The 18,651-nt window shown below is 43.3% G+C and overlaps 1 protein-coding gene across 5 annotated transcripts in view; it reads right to left on the reverse strand.

Moving 5' to 3' along the window:
* Positions 1-18,651, reverse strand: part of SMARCA2 (SWI/SNF related, matrix associated, actin dependent regulator of chromatin, subfamily a, member 2) — a 168,939-nt gene that overhangs the window by 122,591 nt on the left and 27,697 nt on the right. For 4 of the 5 annotated variants that reach the window (XM_029056236.2, XM_029056238.1, XM_029056239.2 and 1 more), the window contains exons 5-6: positions 18,335-18,436; positions 11,760-12,009 (exon numbers count right to left, since the gene is read on the reverse strand). In XM_029056236.2, the coding sequence (XP_028912069.1) occupies positions 11,760-12,009; positions 18,335-18,436 (352 nt within the window). The remainder of the gene's footprint in view (positions 1-11,759; positions 12,010-18,334; positions 18,437-18,651) is intronic. The other variant, XM_029056240.2, reaches the window with a different exon arrangement.

Here is an 18,651-nt window from a genome sequence, read left to right on the forward strand (position 1 = left end):
ATATAACAATACAATAGAGTTGGGAGACACGCTCCCTGCCCACAGTGATCTTACAGTTTATTATCCCAGAGGTTAGTCATCCTTGCTGACCGCCCTGACTCCTGCTCCTCCCCACTTCGGTCCATAATTCACTCCAATGCCCGGATCATTCTTCTACAAAACTATTCAGTCCACGTTTTCCCACATCTCAAGAACCTCCAGTGGTTGCCCATCAACCTCCTTATCAAACAGAAACTCCCTACCATAGGTAATCAGGCTGGACATAGACCATATCCCACATGGGGCTGACAGTCGAAATCCCCATTTTACAGATGAGCAACTGAGGCACAAAGAAGTGAACTGACTTGCCCAGGTTCACACGGCAAACAGAGATTAGACAGAACCAGGATTAGAACCCAGGTCCCTCTGACGCCCGTGCTCTATCCACTAGACCACACTGCTTCTCCATAATTTATTTATTGCTATTAATGTCTGTCTCCCCCTCTAAACTAATAGCTCCTTGTGGGGAGGGAACGTGTCTACCAACTGCCATACTGTACTCTCCCAAGCACTTAGTACAGTGTTATGCACACAGTAAGCATTCAATAAGCATGACTGAAAAATGATCATGGTATTTATTAAGCGCTTACTATGTACCAAGCCCTCTACTAAGCATTGGGGTAGATGCATGATAATTAGACTGGACACAGTCCTGGCCCCACAGTGGGCTCAGAGATCTAAGAGAGAGGAAGAGCAGGCACTGAGGGACAGACAAGTGACTCGCCCAAGGTCAAACAACAGGCTAGTGGCAGAGCAAGGACTAGAACCTGGGTCTTCTGACTGACTTCCAGCCATGTGCTCTTTCCACTCGGCCACACTGACATCTGTATAAGAGAAAAGAATGAACGGGATGGCGAGGTGACCGGCCCCAAAGCTCTAAGTAAGATAGTGCAGAACCCTCTACACGGTAAGAGCTCAGTAACTATCCTTGATTGATTTATGACTGACACTATAAAGACTTTTACAGGTACCTGCTGTGCTCTCAGACCAATAATCCTTTCTTCCTTGCTGCCTGGAAGCTGTGCTAACAGCAAAGATGGACCAAACCCTGTTTTTAATTTGTTACGTACTTTGGCCTCAGAAAGTGCCCAAAAATAAGTTTGGTCCATTAGTCTAGACCAAACTTGTCTTATTATGAAGCGACAGGATGGTAACTAGTCCCAAAGCATTTCTAAAGCTACCCCTTAGGATAAAATAGCCCTTCATTTCAAGGCCCTGGATCGACTGGAGAATATTTCAGCCCGAAATATTCAGAGAATCAGAGCCAGACGGCATTTTGGGGACATATATTATCGCTACCATTCTGTGCTTCGGGTGCAAAAAAACTGGACATATTGGGTATTCTCATCAGGGATAAGGTGTCCTAGGGAGAGAAAGCATTTCATCTTTAACAGACTTCTCCAAATATACTTACAAAACCCCACTTTAAGGAAAACACATGCTACGGTACTCACCGTGGGAAACAGTGTGGACGAGTGGAAAGGGCACGGGCCTAGGAGTCAGAGGACTTGGGTTCTAATGCAGCTCTAACACTTGCCTGTTGTGTGACCTTGGGAAAGTCACTTAGCTTCTCTGTGTCTCAGTTCCCTTATCTGCAAAATGGAGCTTAAATACCTGTTCTCCCTCCTACTTACACTATGAGCCCCATGTAGTCTCTATCACCGTGGATGGCACGACCATCCTTCCCGTCTCTCAGGCCCGCAATCTCGGTGTCATCCTTGACTCGTCTCTCTCGTTCACCCCACACATCCTATCCGTTACCGAGACCTGCCAGTTTCACCTCTACAATATCGCCAAGATCCGCCCTTTCCTCTCCACCCAGACGGCTACCTTACCGTTACGGGCTCTCGTTATATCCCGGCTAGACTACTGTGTCGGCCTTCTCTCTGACCTCCCTTCCTCCTCTCTCGCCCCGCTCCGGTCTATCCTTCACTCCGCCGCCCGGCTCATCTTCCTGCAGAAACGATCTGGGCATGTCACTCCCCTTCTTAAACAACTCCAGTGGTTGCCTATCGACCTCTGCTCCAAACAAAAACTCCTCACTCTAGGCTTCGAGGCTCTCCATCACCTTGCCCCTTCCTACCTCTCCTCCCTTCTCTCTTTCTACCGCCCGCCCCGCACGCTCCGCTCCTCTGCCGCCCACCTCCTCGCCGTCCCTCGGTCTCGCCCGTCCCGCCGTCGGCCCCCGGGCCGCGTCCTCCCGCGGTCCCGGAACGCCCTCCCTCCTCGCCTCCGCCAAACTGATTCTCTTCCCCTCTTCAAAACCCTACTTAAAACTCACCTCCTCCAAGAGGCCTTCCCAGACTGAGCTCCTCTTCTCCCTCTACTCCCTCTGCCACCCCCCCCCTTCACCTCTCCGCAGCTAAACCCTCTTTTTCCCCTTTTCCCTCTGCTCCTCCACCTCTCCCTTCCCATCCCCACAGCACCGTACTCGTCCGCTCAACTGTATATATTTCCATTACCCTATTTATTTTGTTAATGAATTGTACATCGCCTTCATTCTATTTAGTTGCCATTGTTTTTACGAGATGTTCTTCCCCTTGACTCTATTTATTGCCATTGTTGTCTCTCTGTCTCCCCCGATTAGACTGTAAGCCCATCAAACGGCAGGGACTGTCTCTATCTGTTGCCGACTTGTTCATCCCAAGCGCTTAGTACAGTGCTCTGCACATAGTAAGCGCTCAATAAATACTATTGAATGAATGAATGAATGTAGGACAAGAACTGTGTCCAATCTGATTATCTGGACTCTACCCCAGACCTTAGTATAATGCTTGGTACATAGTAAGAGCTTAACAAATGCCACAGTAATCATTATTATCATTATTATGTTTGATGTGGTGCACATGCACACCTGTGCACAAGCTGTTTCTCCTGACACCATGTTGCGCTGTATCCAAATAGAATTGTCAGATAAACAATACCTAGTTCCCTTACAGTGTTGTAGCCCAAACAGGTAAGAACACGCACTGTGGCAGAACTGAGTACACTTATTATACACCCTTAATTTTTTTTTTCTCTATTGTCCATCCTTTGCAACTACTGATCAAATTTGTCTTTCTTGTGCCCCTTCTGGCTTGGCTCCAAACACAATTACCTTTTTACTTTCTCACTCAGGTACCCACGTGATGAGTAGGGAATGGATTTGGGGGATTTTTAAAATGCATAACTTGGGGGAGGGGCTTATTGGCTTTATTTATTTTCAGAGTGAAGAGATGGGAAATCGCCCAGAAAATTACAGAAGCAGCATGGCTCAATGGGAAGAGCACGGGCCTGGGAGTCAGAGGACTTGGGTTCTAATCCTACCTCTTGCTGTATGACCCTGGGAGAGTCATTTAACTTCTCGGTGCCTCGGTTCTCCTTCCTACTTAGAATGTGAGCTCCAAGAGGAACAGGGACTGTGTCCAACATAATTCAATTGTATCTACCCCGGTGCTTCGACGAGTGTTTGACACATTGTAAGTACTTAAGAAATACCATAAAGAAGTGTATATTTATGATATCTTAAAGTGACTTCAGTTTAAATCTACTTCAGTTTTTCCTTAACATTTTTACTGTCCTAATGGACTTGAAATAACTTAGCTTTTAAAAGAATTTTGGTGAATCTACCCCAAACGCTTAAAGGAATGAATTGGTGCAAGCCCTAAAAACCATACCCTACTGAGGAGCAAAAGAAGCTTATTGGCTCACCAAATATGGGACAGGCAGGAATAAAATTGGTCTTACTTTGATTTCACTCTTATGGGAAAAATGAGAACTCACTAACTTGCCAGATTTTCCCCATTTCTCCCACAGTTCGGGCAGCTTATATAATTCTTTTCACATAATCAAGCAACAGCTATTTCATCTATTTAGATCCCAGAATAGTTAATGCACTTAAATACTATGCAGTTAATAAGTATTTCTCTAAACATCTTCATCAAACCACTTAGGGCTTCGCTGTCAATGGTAAAAAATAAAAGACTAACATTTCAAGTAATCTTGATCCATCTTCTCTGAGGCTGCATCACAGGCACAAAATAAAACAAACCCTAGGAATCTAGAAATTATGAAGGCCGGCCATTGGGTTTTCACATTTCTCTGGGATTAAATTTATAATAATAATAATAGTATTTGTTAAGCACTTACTCTGTGCCCAGCACTGGGGCAGATAGAAGATAATCAGGTCCCCCATGGAGCTCACGGTCCCAAGAAGGAGGGAGAACAAGTATCGAATTCCCATTTTGGAAAAGAGGGAACTGAGGCACGGGAAAGTTAAGTAACTTGCCCAGGGTCACACTGCAGGTAAGTGGCATAGCCGGGAATAGTACCCAGGTCCTCTGACTCCCAGGCCCATGCTTTTTTCACTAGGCCATCCTGCTCCTCTTTTATCAAAGGCCTTTCTAATTTTAAAACAGTGAAATTTTTTTTTTAATGAATTTTCTAATCTGGTATAGAAGGCATCATAGGTAACCAAACTGAAATTGGCCATCTATTTAGTATAATTAGAAGAGAAATCACCTCTTGCCTGTCTATCCAAAGAAAGATCCACCAAACAAGCAGAGCAAGCAACACTTTTTGGACAGTCAGGATTAAAGAACTGCAGGGGGAAAAAAGCAATACTGCACTGTAGGGGAGCATTTCTGCCTGGGAGGACTACGACTCAGAGAAATCCTAATCGTTATTCGTGGAACAACAGGTCTTCACCAAAAAAGTACTTTCCTTCTATGATTGCTGGCAGGTGGAGAGTATAACAGTCTTGGGGTCCATGCTGAAGTTACAAGACTTTGACTCAAACACGAGGAAAAAAAGCAGGTACATTAGGGTTTCTTTAACCCAGAAAATTATGCCACTCGGGAGATAGGCTTAATATCTTTTCCCCGCTCCCTCCCCTGTTCTTTTTGTTAATAGAAGTCTGCATTTTAAATAATGCCCTTCTCCTGACAATTTTGTCTCAGCATCAATGGGATACAGCAGGTAGTCCTATAAAGAGATTCGAGATTCTAAACTTCCCGAAACAACAACAAGGATGTAATACTGCATAACTGCAGGAGACTCATTTAGTGTCCTCAAGAGTACAGAAAATTGAAACAGAATTATGTCAGTCAGGTTTTTCATACAGATTGAACAGTAAATCAAGAGGGGTTACTGTTCTGGCAAGAAGGAGAGTTCCATTAAAGGAAACAGATATTTGTTCAGGTCCAGAGGAGAAGTTTATGATTCCTGTAGGAGAGTTATGTGTACAGAAAATGACACTGGTACATTTTGTTCCTTCAAATAGCTGTGTGACACTTAAAACACATACACACACACACACACAAACCCACCAACACCACCACCCACCCAACATGATGCTTTATGTGACTGTCTGAGATGGGACTGATTGGCATTTGGGGAAAGGAATGTCAATAGATCAATGGAATTCAAAGCCTATTCTTTCTTCCCAAGCCGGAACAGTAATCAATCAACCTTTTTTATTGAATGCCTATTGTGTGTAGAGCATTGTACTAAGCACTTGGGAGTTAGTAGACACATTCCCTGCTCAAAGCGAGCTTACAGCAGATTTACTTTTGTATTTCCATTCTGAATCCTTAGCTTATTGATTAATTTGAGAGAACATTAATTCACAGATGAGGAATTATAAATTGCATTCACAAACATTCGGTAGAGATATTTTTAAATTACAACTTGGAGAATAGCATTTGGTATAGTCATACGAAAAATGATACGCACATCTAGAACACAGATCTACTTGGTCAGTAAAGAGAGCAGTTTAACCCTACTCTCAGCCCCACAGCACTTATGTACATATCCATTATTTGTTTATATTAATGTCTGTCTCCCGCCCTACACTGTAAGCTCGTTGTGGGCAGGGAATGTGTCTACCAACTCTATTTTGCTGTTAGAGCTTAGTACAGTGCTCTGCACTCAGTAAGTACTCAATAAATAAGATTGAATGATTGATTGTACTGTGATCGAAGACAGAGAAAAATGCTTGAGGAATTCATCAAAGAGATTTATTTTCAAGAAATGGATCTAGGGCCTTCTAAAGAAGGGAGGTAATAAGATGCAGTCTAGGAATGAAAAGACAAAGTAGTAATAGAGACTGAATTGGAGAGCTTGAAGAAGTTTGGGGCAAGAAAAGCATCAAGATCAAAGTACATTATTCATACTACTAATGAATGAACCAGGTTAATTTCAATTTAAGTACGGTACTTATTAAATGCTTACTATGTGCCAAGCACTGTGCTAAGCACTGGGGTAGACAGACTATAAGCAGAATGGACACAGGCCTGCCCCAAACTGGATCCTCAGTTTAAGAAGGAGGGAGAATAGGTATTTAATCCCCATTTTGCAGATGAGGAAACTGGGGCCCAGAGAAGTTAAGTAACTTGCCCAAGGTCACATAGCAGGCAAGTAACAGAGCCAAGATGAGAACTCGGATCTCCTGACTCCCAGTCCCATGCTCTATTAGGCCATGCTGCCTCTCTCAAATGTAGATTTTACCATGAGCGAGAAAAAGTAGCCAAACAGTTTACACATAAAATTAAAAAATAACAATAAAAATAATTCTGACAGCTTTATTTCAACCACTGCAGGCAGGATAGGGCATATTATACTTCACTAAAAAAAAATAATTAATGTTATCTTTTAGGGAATGTTATGACAGATCATTTTCGCCCAAAGTAAATGCCACAGAATTCTAAAAGAGGGCTTTTAGACCAGGCTCATTTTCTAATCCTTCATCAGATGATAAAGTTATGTTGGACTCTTCCAGTCTTCAGGGGAAAATGCTAAAGGCTATTAAGTCATTCAATCATAAAAGAGTCAAGAGAAAAAGTTTCCTAGCTGCCTTTTACAAGTGCTTGAGGGAGTTAATCTAACGCTCTTTAAAGGATACATTTAACTAATCTCTGCAGCTGAGCAATTTATCTTCATCCAGGCAGAAACAGACTATTGCATTACAACGGAGATGAAAGATGCCCCCTGCACTGTGGCCAATACACACCAATCTTTTTTTCCTATTGATGATAATGGCAAAAAGTTATGCCAAACGGCCAGTAGCTGTTCGGAGAGGATGTTGCTATGATTCATCATTTCAAAAGTTAAAGAGCTTTATAAAAGGGGAGACATTGGTCAGATAAAAACAGAACCATCTGACACCATCTGCACGGCTCATACTTCAAGGATACTGACAGATCCTTCTTTTTATCGATACAGGATTGTTAGAAAAGAGCATCTCGCACATCGGCACGGCTGCAAAGGGTATGCTACACATGATGTGTTTGGGCCCATGCAGTATGTGCTAAAACTGAAGTTACAAAAGCAAGTAATGAAAAAATGACCTTTAGATGAGTGACATGCTACTATGATTTTGGCATCATTTCAAACTGCTAAGTTGGAGAATTTGCACCATAGGGAGCTAAAATAAGTCAAAAATCACAAAACTGAACAAGGAAAAAAGGCTCAGCAGCTCTGTGGAAACTTTCTATTTATACAGAATCCAAATGGAAAACTGTTGGGCAGTTAGTCACACACCAAGGGTCCTCCTTCAGTGAGGCTGTCCTTCCAAACCACAGAATGCTAAAGCAGCATGGGATTAGAAATGATGATGATAATAACAATAATTACGGTATTTGTTAAGCACTTACTATGTGCAAGGCACCGTACTAGGCTCTGGGTGAACACCAGCAAATGGGAGACAGTTCCTGTCCCACATGGGGCTCACAGTCTCAATCCCCATTTTACAGATGAGGTAACTGAGACACAGAGAAGTTAACTGACTTGCCCAAGGACACACGGCAGACAAGTGGTGGAGCTGAGATTAGAACCCATGATCTACATGAACCATCAAGCAGACCCTTACAACCTGGGAAAGGAAACCATAAGCCACCCCTGCCCTTGGGAAAGAACATGAAAATTGCAAATACCAGTTCTCACCACGGGTCAGAGTCCTCCAAGTCAAGAAGGGAAGGTGCCTGTGGAGTCTGGAGGGGAACTCGCTCTATACCACTGAACAATACCTGTTCTCACTCTTACTTAGACTGTGAGCCCCATGGGGGACAGGGACTGTGTCTGACCTGATTAACTTGAATCCAACCCAGTGCTTAGTAGAGTGCTTAATTATGGTATTTGTTAAGCGCTTACTATGTGCCAAGCACTGTTCTAAGAGCTTGGCACACAGGAAGCACTATATCAAATATCACAATTATTATTAAGGAACACTTGCAAATGCACATTATTAGAGGCCGTTGGCAGGGAGAGTGGCCAACTGAAAAAGCATGGTTTGGAAAAAATACAGTCAGTTCCAATTCGGCCGATCCAAAATTCTCCGACTGACTTGTATCCACCCCAGTGCTTAGTACAGTGCCTGGCACATAGTAAGTGCTTAACAAATATCATAATAATAAAAAGAGTGTAAGTAAGTGGCTGCTTCACGTAGAGCTATGCGTGGGCCATACTTCTAGACCCAACCCATGATAAACCTGCTAGGTCCTCAGCCCTACCTCACAACTCTGGAACCCCAGGTCTGGCCTAACAACCAATCAGCCAATCAATCAATGGCATTTATTGAGTGCTTACAGTGTGCAGAGCACTGTACTAAGCGCCTGGGAGAGTACGATACAATAGAGGAGATGGATGTGATCCCTGCCCACAAAGAGCTCCCCCAACCTTCAACCCCAAGGAGGTGCAACCTCCTCTAGACCGTGAGCCCCACACGGGACGGGGACTGTGTCCGACCCCATTATCTTCTATCTACCCCACTGCTTTGCGCACGAGTAAGCACTTAGCAAATACCATAATTATTATTATTATTATACACCTTCAGGACTTCTGGAGAAATGGTGGCACCATAACGGCGACACCGCAGCCCTCTCTCTCAAGTCTCGAGTGCGGGAAAGGAACAGGCGACCCTCATCCTGTCTGGCTCGACCTGGCTTGCGGGCCTGCCGGGACCCTGGGAGGGCTCTATGCTATTGGTAAATAATACCTGGAGAGCAACTAATCCAAGCTTTTTGCGGGCAGGGAATGTGTCAGTTTATTGTTTCACTGTACTCTCCCAAGTGCTTAGTACAGTGATCTGCACACAGTGAGAGCTCAATAAATACTACTGAGCACTTGGGAGAGTACAACACAGTCCCAATAGTGAAAACACCCCATGGAAAGTAGTTTGACCCTGCCGGAAGGAGCTGGTCCAGGAAAGGATAATGCTGCATCCACCATTCAGTAAATATTAATTGAGGATGAGGAATAGCCAACTTTTTAAAACTTCATGTGATTTTGCAAATGGTCTTACTTAGCACTTAGAAATTTTGATAATGAAATGACTTTCCTCAGAAAAGCTCCATGCACTTAACCGTAAATGACCTCACTTTCACCAAAACCCGCAAGCTACACAGCCAGCATTAGCTTGATTTGCGGTAGTAAATTTGCCACCAATTAATAAAAAAAAGTCTTTATGAAGAGAAATTGGTCCAAGAGTATAAAGTCTGTTTCAAAGGAGCTAGGTCACTACCTTTTGACCGACCCCAAGAGTGCCTTAATCTGAAGTCAGAAAATACAGTGAACTTGGCTCGGACTGTAGCTTTCATATGAAAATGATCCATCTGGCACAAAAGGCGTTCTGTTCTGATGCCTGGTTAAATACAGGCTTGCCGGGTACAAATGCACCGTGAGGGCCAGGGGAGAAAGCTTGCTCAGTGCCCGCCCACCACATGCCCAAGTCAAGCCACAAAATCATGTTTTCCCATAAAAATGAATCATAACACAAACCTACATACTACATATTAGTTTCAGTGAGATGCCATAAAACTGAAGGCCATCTCTATCCACCAGGACAGTTCCTTGATCCTTTAACGGCACTACTCAAAGGAGACAAATTACCAAGGACTGGGACTGCATTCCAAAGAGAAGAAAAAAGTCTATATTTAAGTAGGGAATTAATCGCTTCTCACTTCAGTACATGATCTAATCTGAATTTTCACTTTTCACTTGAAGCAAAATGCAGCCTTCTTAGGTCATGTCTTCACTAACATTTATATAGGGCAATATTTCTGTTATTACTGATACCATTTGGAATGCGGGCACCAACTCTACGACAGGGACTAAATCCTAAGAACACAAAACTTGCTAAAGGAGAGACAAACTACTACTTCTTAAGTGACTTTTTACAACAATAATGATGACTGGGCAAGAGGGAAGAGTCCAGTAACATATAGTACCGGAGTCCATAGAGCTACTTTGTTCTGCCCTTATCCTTTGTAATAGGTAAGATTTTTCTTCCCTTACCTGCCGCTCCAATTTTCACTGCCCCCTCCCACCCCTCCACAGAATTTATACTATGAGAATCTAGGATCGCTGAAAGTCTTATTAATAATTGTGGTTGTTATTAAGCACTCGCTATATGCCAAGTACTATACTAAATGCAGGGGTAGGCCCAGTACAAGCAGATCAGACACAATCTCTGGGTTTCACAATCTAAGGAGGAGGAAGAACATGTATTTAATCCCCCATTTGCAAATGAGGAAACTGCAGCACAGAGAAGCAGTGTGACTTTGTGGATAGAGCACAGCCTTACGAAACAGAAGGACTTGGCAAGTCAGTTAACTTCTCTGTGCCTCAGTTACTTCATCTATAAAATGGGGATTAAGACCGTGAGCCGTGTGTCACGGACTGGGTCCAACCTGAATAGCGTGTTTCTACTCCAGTGCTTAGTGTGTCTGGTACCTAGTAGGTGCTTAGCAAATACCATACATAAGGGGAAAAAAAAATCAAGTGGCTCGCCCACAATTACAGCAGGCAAATGGCACAGCTGGTATTAGAATCCAGGTCTCCTAACTCCTGGCCCATGCTCTTTCCACTAGGCCACGCCGCTTCTCTAGTGGGTTAGAAGAGGGTGGAAAGAGGTGGTCAAGATGGAAGTTGTGGAATGGGATTCAGGATGATAAAAGAAAGGGACTGCAGATGCTTATGAGTCCAACATAACAGAAAAAAAAGTCCTTTGTTCCCCTCCTCTTTCTCCTTTTTCCAGGTCCAACGTCCTCATATTTTCAAGGCATGAAAAGACATCACTGTATGAGGAGAGTCAAGTTGTTCCACGCTTCCATTTTTTTTTTCTTTTTAATGATGTTTGTTAAGTGCTTACTATGTGCCAGGCACTGTATGACGTGCTGGGGTAGATATAAGATAATCGGGTTGGACACAGTCCCTGGTCCCACATGGGGCTCACAGTCTTAATCACCATTTTACAGATGAGGTAATTGAGGCCCAGAGAAGTGAAGTGACTTGCCCAAGGCCACACAGCAGACAAGTGGCAGATTCGGGATTAGAACCCAGGTCCTTCCAACTCTCAGGCCAGGCTCTATCCACTAGACCACGCACTTTAGAAAGCTGACCCTTCCAAGTACTCTGCTAATGAATGGGAGACGGTTATCAGGATCAAAGGGATCAGAGAAAAGCAAGAAAACAGCAGCAGAGCACTAGACAGGTGTGGCCCCAGTACCAGGAACTTCTCAGTGGCTTATAAGTGTCATTCAAGGACCCGGAATTTCCAAATCTGAGGCCACCTGCAACCACAGAGTCCTTTCTACTCGGCCAATCCCAATCTGCAACTCTGCATTAGCAACTACTTTGCAGAGTTACATCTGGGCTGCCACTGATGAAATGAAAGTTTGAGCTCTTATGATTTCACCACACACGCTTCCCTACATGGCCTCTCTATTGCCCGCTACCACTCTTACCTATATTCTCGCTCCTGGAGTATTTCGACAGGATCCAGTCCTTGCGGTTTCTGAATGGGACTGATACGGTTCTGCTTTTGCTGGAGTTGAACAATCGGTGAAGGCTGCCCAGGAGTTGGCTGGGATACAGACGGTCCAGGCATAGCAACAGCAGGCTGCGCAGGTGGAGGAGCAGGTGACGGTCTTCCACTTGGAGGAGGAACTGCAAGCTTTTGGGGTGGATTGTTTCCACTCATATCTGGGGCCTGGCCTGCAAAATGAAAAAAGACTCACCCACATGCAAAATACTGACCAGAAACAAACCCCGAATCCAACAGCCAAAGTAAGTACTAGTGGTTGTAATACGTAAGCTCAACCTACGTGATCTGGCACCGATCCCTCGAGAAAGAACATTCCCTAGTGAACACTGAAGAAGATGGTACTGGGGTAACAGAATGAATAAGATGGCCAGCTTTTAATGTGTTCACATAGTGGGTTTTAAAAAAGAATCACAGGTGAGCTTAGCGCTTAAAAGTAAAGGAGCTGCACAACAGTAAGATCTAATTTTATGGTTATCCTCGTATTATATTTACTAGTTGTAAGCTCCCTTGGACAGTCCTTAAATCACATCTCAATCTCAACTAAAGGGTCATGGCTTTTTCTGAATAGAAGCTACCAATACCGCTAGACTGTACCGCTAGATTTGTGATATGAATTAATACTCAGAGTTACACCAAAGTTAGCTTAAGTTTTCCAGTCAGAAACAAAAATACTACTGGTAGATGCTCTCTTCCTTTGCTGAGTTTATCTCCGGCTTATCTCTTTGTTTGTTTGACAGTTTAATTTCTTATTCACTGCCTCTCTGCCTCCCCCTGTTATATTTGCTAATTACACATAGGATTATCTGCTTTCACTCATAACTGACAAGTGTATTTGTTGAGCCCAGTTAATAATCATGGGAGACTAAAACAAAACCCTCTCTCCCATTTGACTGGAGACCTAAAACACTGCAAATTCTAGAAATGAGAGTGAAGCTCTGAAATATGTGGCTCTTAGGAAACACGCCCAAGAGATAGCACAATAAAAATGCTTAGTACATGAAAGAGAATTCTGATAATGCACTTTTCAAAGAAACCAGACACTAAGAACTGAAAAAGATTTACCCCTCACTCTACAAATAATACAACCTAAGCACGTCCATGGCATCGCTACGGGTCAGAGACGACTCAACAGCACAAGACAAGAAGCATAAGAAGCAAAGGGAAAGAGCACAGAACAGAGTCAGGAGATAATAATGTTGGTATTTGTTAAGTGCTTACTATGTGCATAGCACTGTTCTAAGCACTGGGGTAGATACAGGGTAATCAGGTTGTCCCACATGAGGCTCACAGTTAATCCCCATTTTACAGATGAGATAACTGAGGCACAGAGAAGTGAAGTGACTTGTCCACAGTCACACAGCTGACAAGTGGCAGAGCTGGGAGTCGAACTCATGACCTCTGACTCTGAAGCCCAGGCTCTTTCCACTGAGCCACGCTGAGTTCTAATCCCACCTCGGCCACTGGACTGCTGTGTGTTCTTGGGCAAATCACTCTGCCTGTTTGGTAACCTGAGGCAAATCACTTAACTTCTCTGTACCACCATTTTCTCAGCTGAACGTGGGGGTAATATACCTGTTCGCCTTCCCTCTTCAATTGTGAGCACAGGGTGGGATTGAGACTGTGTCTGATCTGATTATCTCGTACCTACCCCAGCACTTAGCACAGTAACTGGCTCATAGTAAGCACTACATAAAATTCCATCATTACACCAGTTTCCTCGTCTGTGCAATGAGGATAAGATACCTACTCTCCCTACTTCTTCGACTGTGAGCATGTGGGGTAGTGACTGTGACATATCTGATTTCGTACATCTATCCCAGCACTGAGCACTGTGCTTGGTAGATAATAAGCCATTAATACATTCTATAATCATTATCATCACCACAGTGCAGGTAGTTCAGGATTCTTAACCAACAAATTTCAGGCTTCCTGAACCTATTTTTTTGTTAATTATTTTTCAGGTAGGACCACAGCTGAGCCCCTTCAAAGACAGTCCACTGAGATTCTACAGCCTTCTTTGGCAACCTGTTGTAGTGTGGTGTAGAAAGGACATCACACCCAAACACACAGACACAGACACACACACGAAAGCCGTATAAAGTATTATCAGCAAGTGCTATATAAGAAGGCATTGTTTAAAATCTTATATTCAGAAAAGTGCCCTACCTCAAAAGCTCTATTCAAAATGCTATTACATTGTACTATCCATACCTATATCTCAACTTCTTTAAAAAATTGATTCTCAAATTTTTCATCAAATGATAGAAGCTTGGGATTTGAAGGAGCATTGCAGAAGTCATCAATTTCATCCCTCTGCCTCCAGGCATGGTTTCCCTAAATCAATCCAGATGATGGAATGAATGGTTAAATGTTTCCAGGAACAGATTCCACCATCTCTCCTGGTAATGTTACAGTTCTTTACAGCCCTACACCAGAGTTCTTCCTTTTAGCTGCCCTAAATTCCCCTCCTCCTTTTCTTGAAGGAACTAGAAGATGGTTGCTTTCCTAACCCCAAATCCCACTTACTCTTGAAAAGCAGAAAGCATTTATCATATTTTGGCACTTGGGTTAACTTCATTTATAATGAACTATTAATTAATTATAAATAAAAATAAATATTATCCACAGTGTAGTAAAATGTGATAATTTAGTACTATACATGACAATAAAAATTTGAGTTTTCAAAAAAGCATTTTAATGGCAACCTACTTGATCTTTCCCCAAAGTTCAAACACATCAAATGCAAAAGCAAGAAAGAAGGTCTGAAGTCGAAATTCTCCTCGTTTTGCTAACTGCATGCAGTTGGCTCACTTTTTTAGGTGTTATCTGATTATGGTGACATAGGGAAAAACAACTAGTAGGTGAAATCTGTGATTATTTGTGGTATATTCATTACTTTATTTGTAGGCTCAAATTTAATCTAAATCAAGGCAAACTCACAGTACATCTGGTTTGGAATCAATTCATTTTCACACTGGGCCCTTGAAATTCATATGGTATGGGCGGCTGGTTTTCTCAGCCAGCTGGCAACCATACAATATCATTACCCCATTGACTTGCCCTAATCCACTGATTCTCCTTGAAGGCCAGGAGATAGAGAGATCTGAAGCATGGATTTTTGTGTCCTTAAAACCTCAGACTTTAATAACGAAAAATACCGTTTCCCTACTAGATAGTGAATTGAACTTCCAAAACATCTTTGGAAATGGCCACTTGCATTCCTGCCCCAAGACAAGAGGTGGTTTGTGGGCCAAGAAGAGGCAGGTAAAATATGGCAGCTGTATGAGCTATTTTTTTGTATGTACTTACATATAGGGTCTACCTAAAAAGATGCAGCTTCAACCCTCACATTGCTAACAAGGAATGGGAGGACTTTACAAGATAATCTGAAGCTTGAAAATAAAGCACACCCATCACATATGTGACCTCAACATATAAAGAAGCTTATGTGTATTTGATGTCAGCTTTTGCTTATTCACCGAACCTCCTGCTCTCTCTAACAACAAATGTATTTTCCTATAAAAGATCTATATTTCCCTCTCCTGTTGGATGGAAGCTCTTTTTGCCATGGCTAGGAAAATAGGGGATGAAACAGCTTGCTTCAATTAGGCATGCCCAAAGTGTAACTACCTAATCATTACGTTTTATGCTTGTCCCTGAGGCAGCTTATATATTTCATTCTGATTGTGCAGAGGTACTTCACATGCAGGCTGCCTAAAAGGAGAAATAATTTCATCTATCTAAGTCATTCAAGGCCTGATAAGTGCAAGGAGGGCACTCCTTGATATCTCAAGAGCAAGACAAATTAAAGGTTACATAATTCTATGTTTATCTCCCTGCTCCCTCTTCCACCATCATGCAGTATGCTGACTGCAATTGGTGCCTCACAAGATTTTTGTTGCCTTGTACTACTAGCAGGCCAGGAGGGATTCACGAGTCCTCAGGGAAATGCAGAGATATAGAGGCTCTGTTTCTCCGTGGTTGCAGGTACAGCACTACAGTTTTGCCTGTTGCCCGCCAGTCATATTCTTTGTGGAATATCAATCATTGTTTGTGCTCAGTGGTCATATGAGACCCACAGCGTCATTATAATTAGCTGAGAGAAGAAAAATTGAATGAGCAGAGTCTTGTCATCGAAGATTATTTTATTTTGGTTGTGGACACTTACAAATCACTATATAGAGAAATTGAAGAACTCTTTCAATAGAATGTCTTAGGATACAGAGTCAAATGGTCAAATGGACATTCAGTCAACTGGATTTATTACGAGCACTGCATTGACTGTGTGCAGAACACTGTACTAAGTGCTTGGGAGAGTACAATATAACAGACACATTCCCTGTCCACAATGAGCTTGCAGCCTAGAGGGGGAGACAGACATTAATATACCTAAATAAAATTAAAGATATGTACATAAGTGTAGTGGGGTTGGGAGGGAGATAAATAAAGGGAGCAAGTCAAGGCGACACAGAAGGGAGGGGGAGAAGAGGAAAGGAGGGCTTAGTCAGGGAAGGCCTCTTGGAGGAGATGTACTTTCAAAGGCTTTGAAGGTGGAGAGAGTAATTTTCAGATATGAAGAGAGAGGCCAGAGGCAGGACGTAGGTGAGGGGTCGGCGGTGAGATAGACGAGCTTGAGGTACAGAGAGAAAGGTGGCATTGGAGGAGGGAAGTGTGCGGGCTGGGTTGCAGTAGGAGAGTAGCAAGGTGACGTAAGAAGGGACAAATTGTTTGGGTGCTTTAAAGTAAGGAGTTTCTGTTTGATGCGGAGATGGGTGGGCAACCAAGTTACCAAGTGCTTAACTCTGAAGCTCGTTGTAAACTCTTTGAGGGTGGGGATCACGTCTACCAACTCTGTTGTATTCTCCCAAGTGCTCAGTTCAGTGCTCTGCACACAGTAAGCATTCAATAAACACTCTTGATTGATTGTAGATACAAGCTAATAAAGTCTATCACAGACCTTGTGCCACATGGGGCTCCAGAAGGGCAGCAGAGTGAAGTATAAACTGGAGTGAAGAGAGACAGGAGAGGCAGGGAGGTGTACAAGGGAGGCTGATAGAGTCATCAAGATGGGTTGCAGTAGGTGATCGGATTAATGTGGTAGCAGTTTGGATCGAGAGGAAAGGGTGGATTTTAGTAATGTTGTGAAGGTCGAACCGACAGGATTTAATGATGGATTGAACATGTGGGTTGAATGCGAGGGAGGAGTCAAGGATAACGCCAGAGTTACGGGCTTGTGAGACAGGAAGGATGGTGGATTTTCTAAACCTTCGAAATTTGGGACATTTCAAAGACTAATTCCCACACTCGGCCAGCGCAAAAGAAATGAAAGAAGAGTTTGGGTGAGCTTGGACTTCGAATTAACGTGGTCTTATGTGGAAAATACTGACTTTGAGGCTACCTTGCCCACTTGAAAAAGGAGTAGGAGTTATTTCACAGCATTTGAAAATAAAAAGAGGAAAGTTTAAAGAAGAGGTTGGCTTGAAAATTTGGCTTGATAAAAGCATCCTTTCAAGCTATACGGAGCAGGCAATATCACTCTGCTGCCTGGATTGTCTTTCTACAGAAACGTTCTGGGCATGTCACCCCTCTGCTCAAAAGCTTCCAGTGGTTACCTATCAACCTCCGTATCACACAAAAACTCCTCCCTATTGGCTTCAAAGCTCTCCATCACCTTGCCCCTTCTTACCTCATCTCCCTTCTTTCCTCCTACATCCCAGCCCGTACACTCCGCTCCTCTGGTGCTAACCTTCTCATTGTGCCTTGTTCTCCCCTGCTCCACGTCCTACCTCTGGCCTGAAATGCCTTCCCTCCTCAAAGCCACCAAACACACTTCCCACCTTCAAAGCCCTACTGAAGGCTCACCTCCTCCAAGAGGCCTTCCCAGACTAAGCCTCCCTTTTCCTCAGCTCCCCCTCCCCTCCGTGTCAACTCAACTCTCTATCTTTGCTCTACCCCCCTTTCCCCCAACCCCACAGCACTTGTGTATATATGTACACATCTATAATTCTATTTATATTGACGCCTGTTTACTTGTTTTGATGTCTGTCTGCCCCCTTCTAGACTGCAAGCCCAGTGTGGGCAGGGACTGTCTCTCTCTATTGCTGAATTGTACCTTCCAAGTGCTTACTACAGTGCTCTGAACACAATAAGTGCTCAATAAATACAATTGAATGAATGAATGAATGAATGGCCTGGTGGAAAGAGGACAGGCCTGGGAGTCAGAAGGACTGGGTTCTAATCCTGACTCTGCCACTTATCTTCTGGGTGACCTTGGGCAAGTCAGTTCACTTCTCTGGGTCTCAGTTACTTCATCTGTAAAATGGGGATTAAGAGTATGAGCCCCATGTGACACATGGACTGTGTCCATCCTGATTACCTTCTATCTCCCCCAGCGCTTAGTACAGTACCTAGCACACAGCAGGTCCTTAACAAATACCATAAAGAAAAAATACAGTGACCATAAGTATTTAAGATTCCAAATGCCTTCTGTTTTACCTTCAGCCCACGGTTTAGGAGTCATTGTAGCTGTGTGTCCCGGCATTCCAGATGGAGGTCCTCCAGCTGGGCCTGGACCTGCAATTGGATGCATCCCAATACCTGAATTCAGGAGAGAAACAAATACATGCGAATACCCGATCTTAAATATACTGAGTTTCTGTGCTTTCAGGAATCACTCTGCCTTCTGACAAAGATCTTTAGGCAAATAACAGTTTAGGGCAATAATTATGCAGTTTAGTGTATTCCAGTGAGTGAAAATGAAATGTAGAGTTTTAAATTGAATGTCCAAAAAAAAAAAAAACTTGTAAAAGGGA

The sequence above is a fragment of the Ornithorhynchus anatinus genome, chromosome X5 (assembly GCF_004115215.2).
Source record: "Ornithorhynchus anatinus isolate Pmale09 chromosome X5, mOrnAna1.pri.v4, whole genome shotgun sequence".
NCBI lineage: Eukaryota > Metazoa > Chordata > Mammalia > Monotremata > Ornithorhynchidae > Ornithorhynchus > Ornithorhynchus anatinus.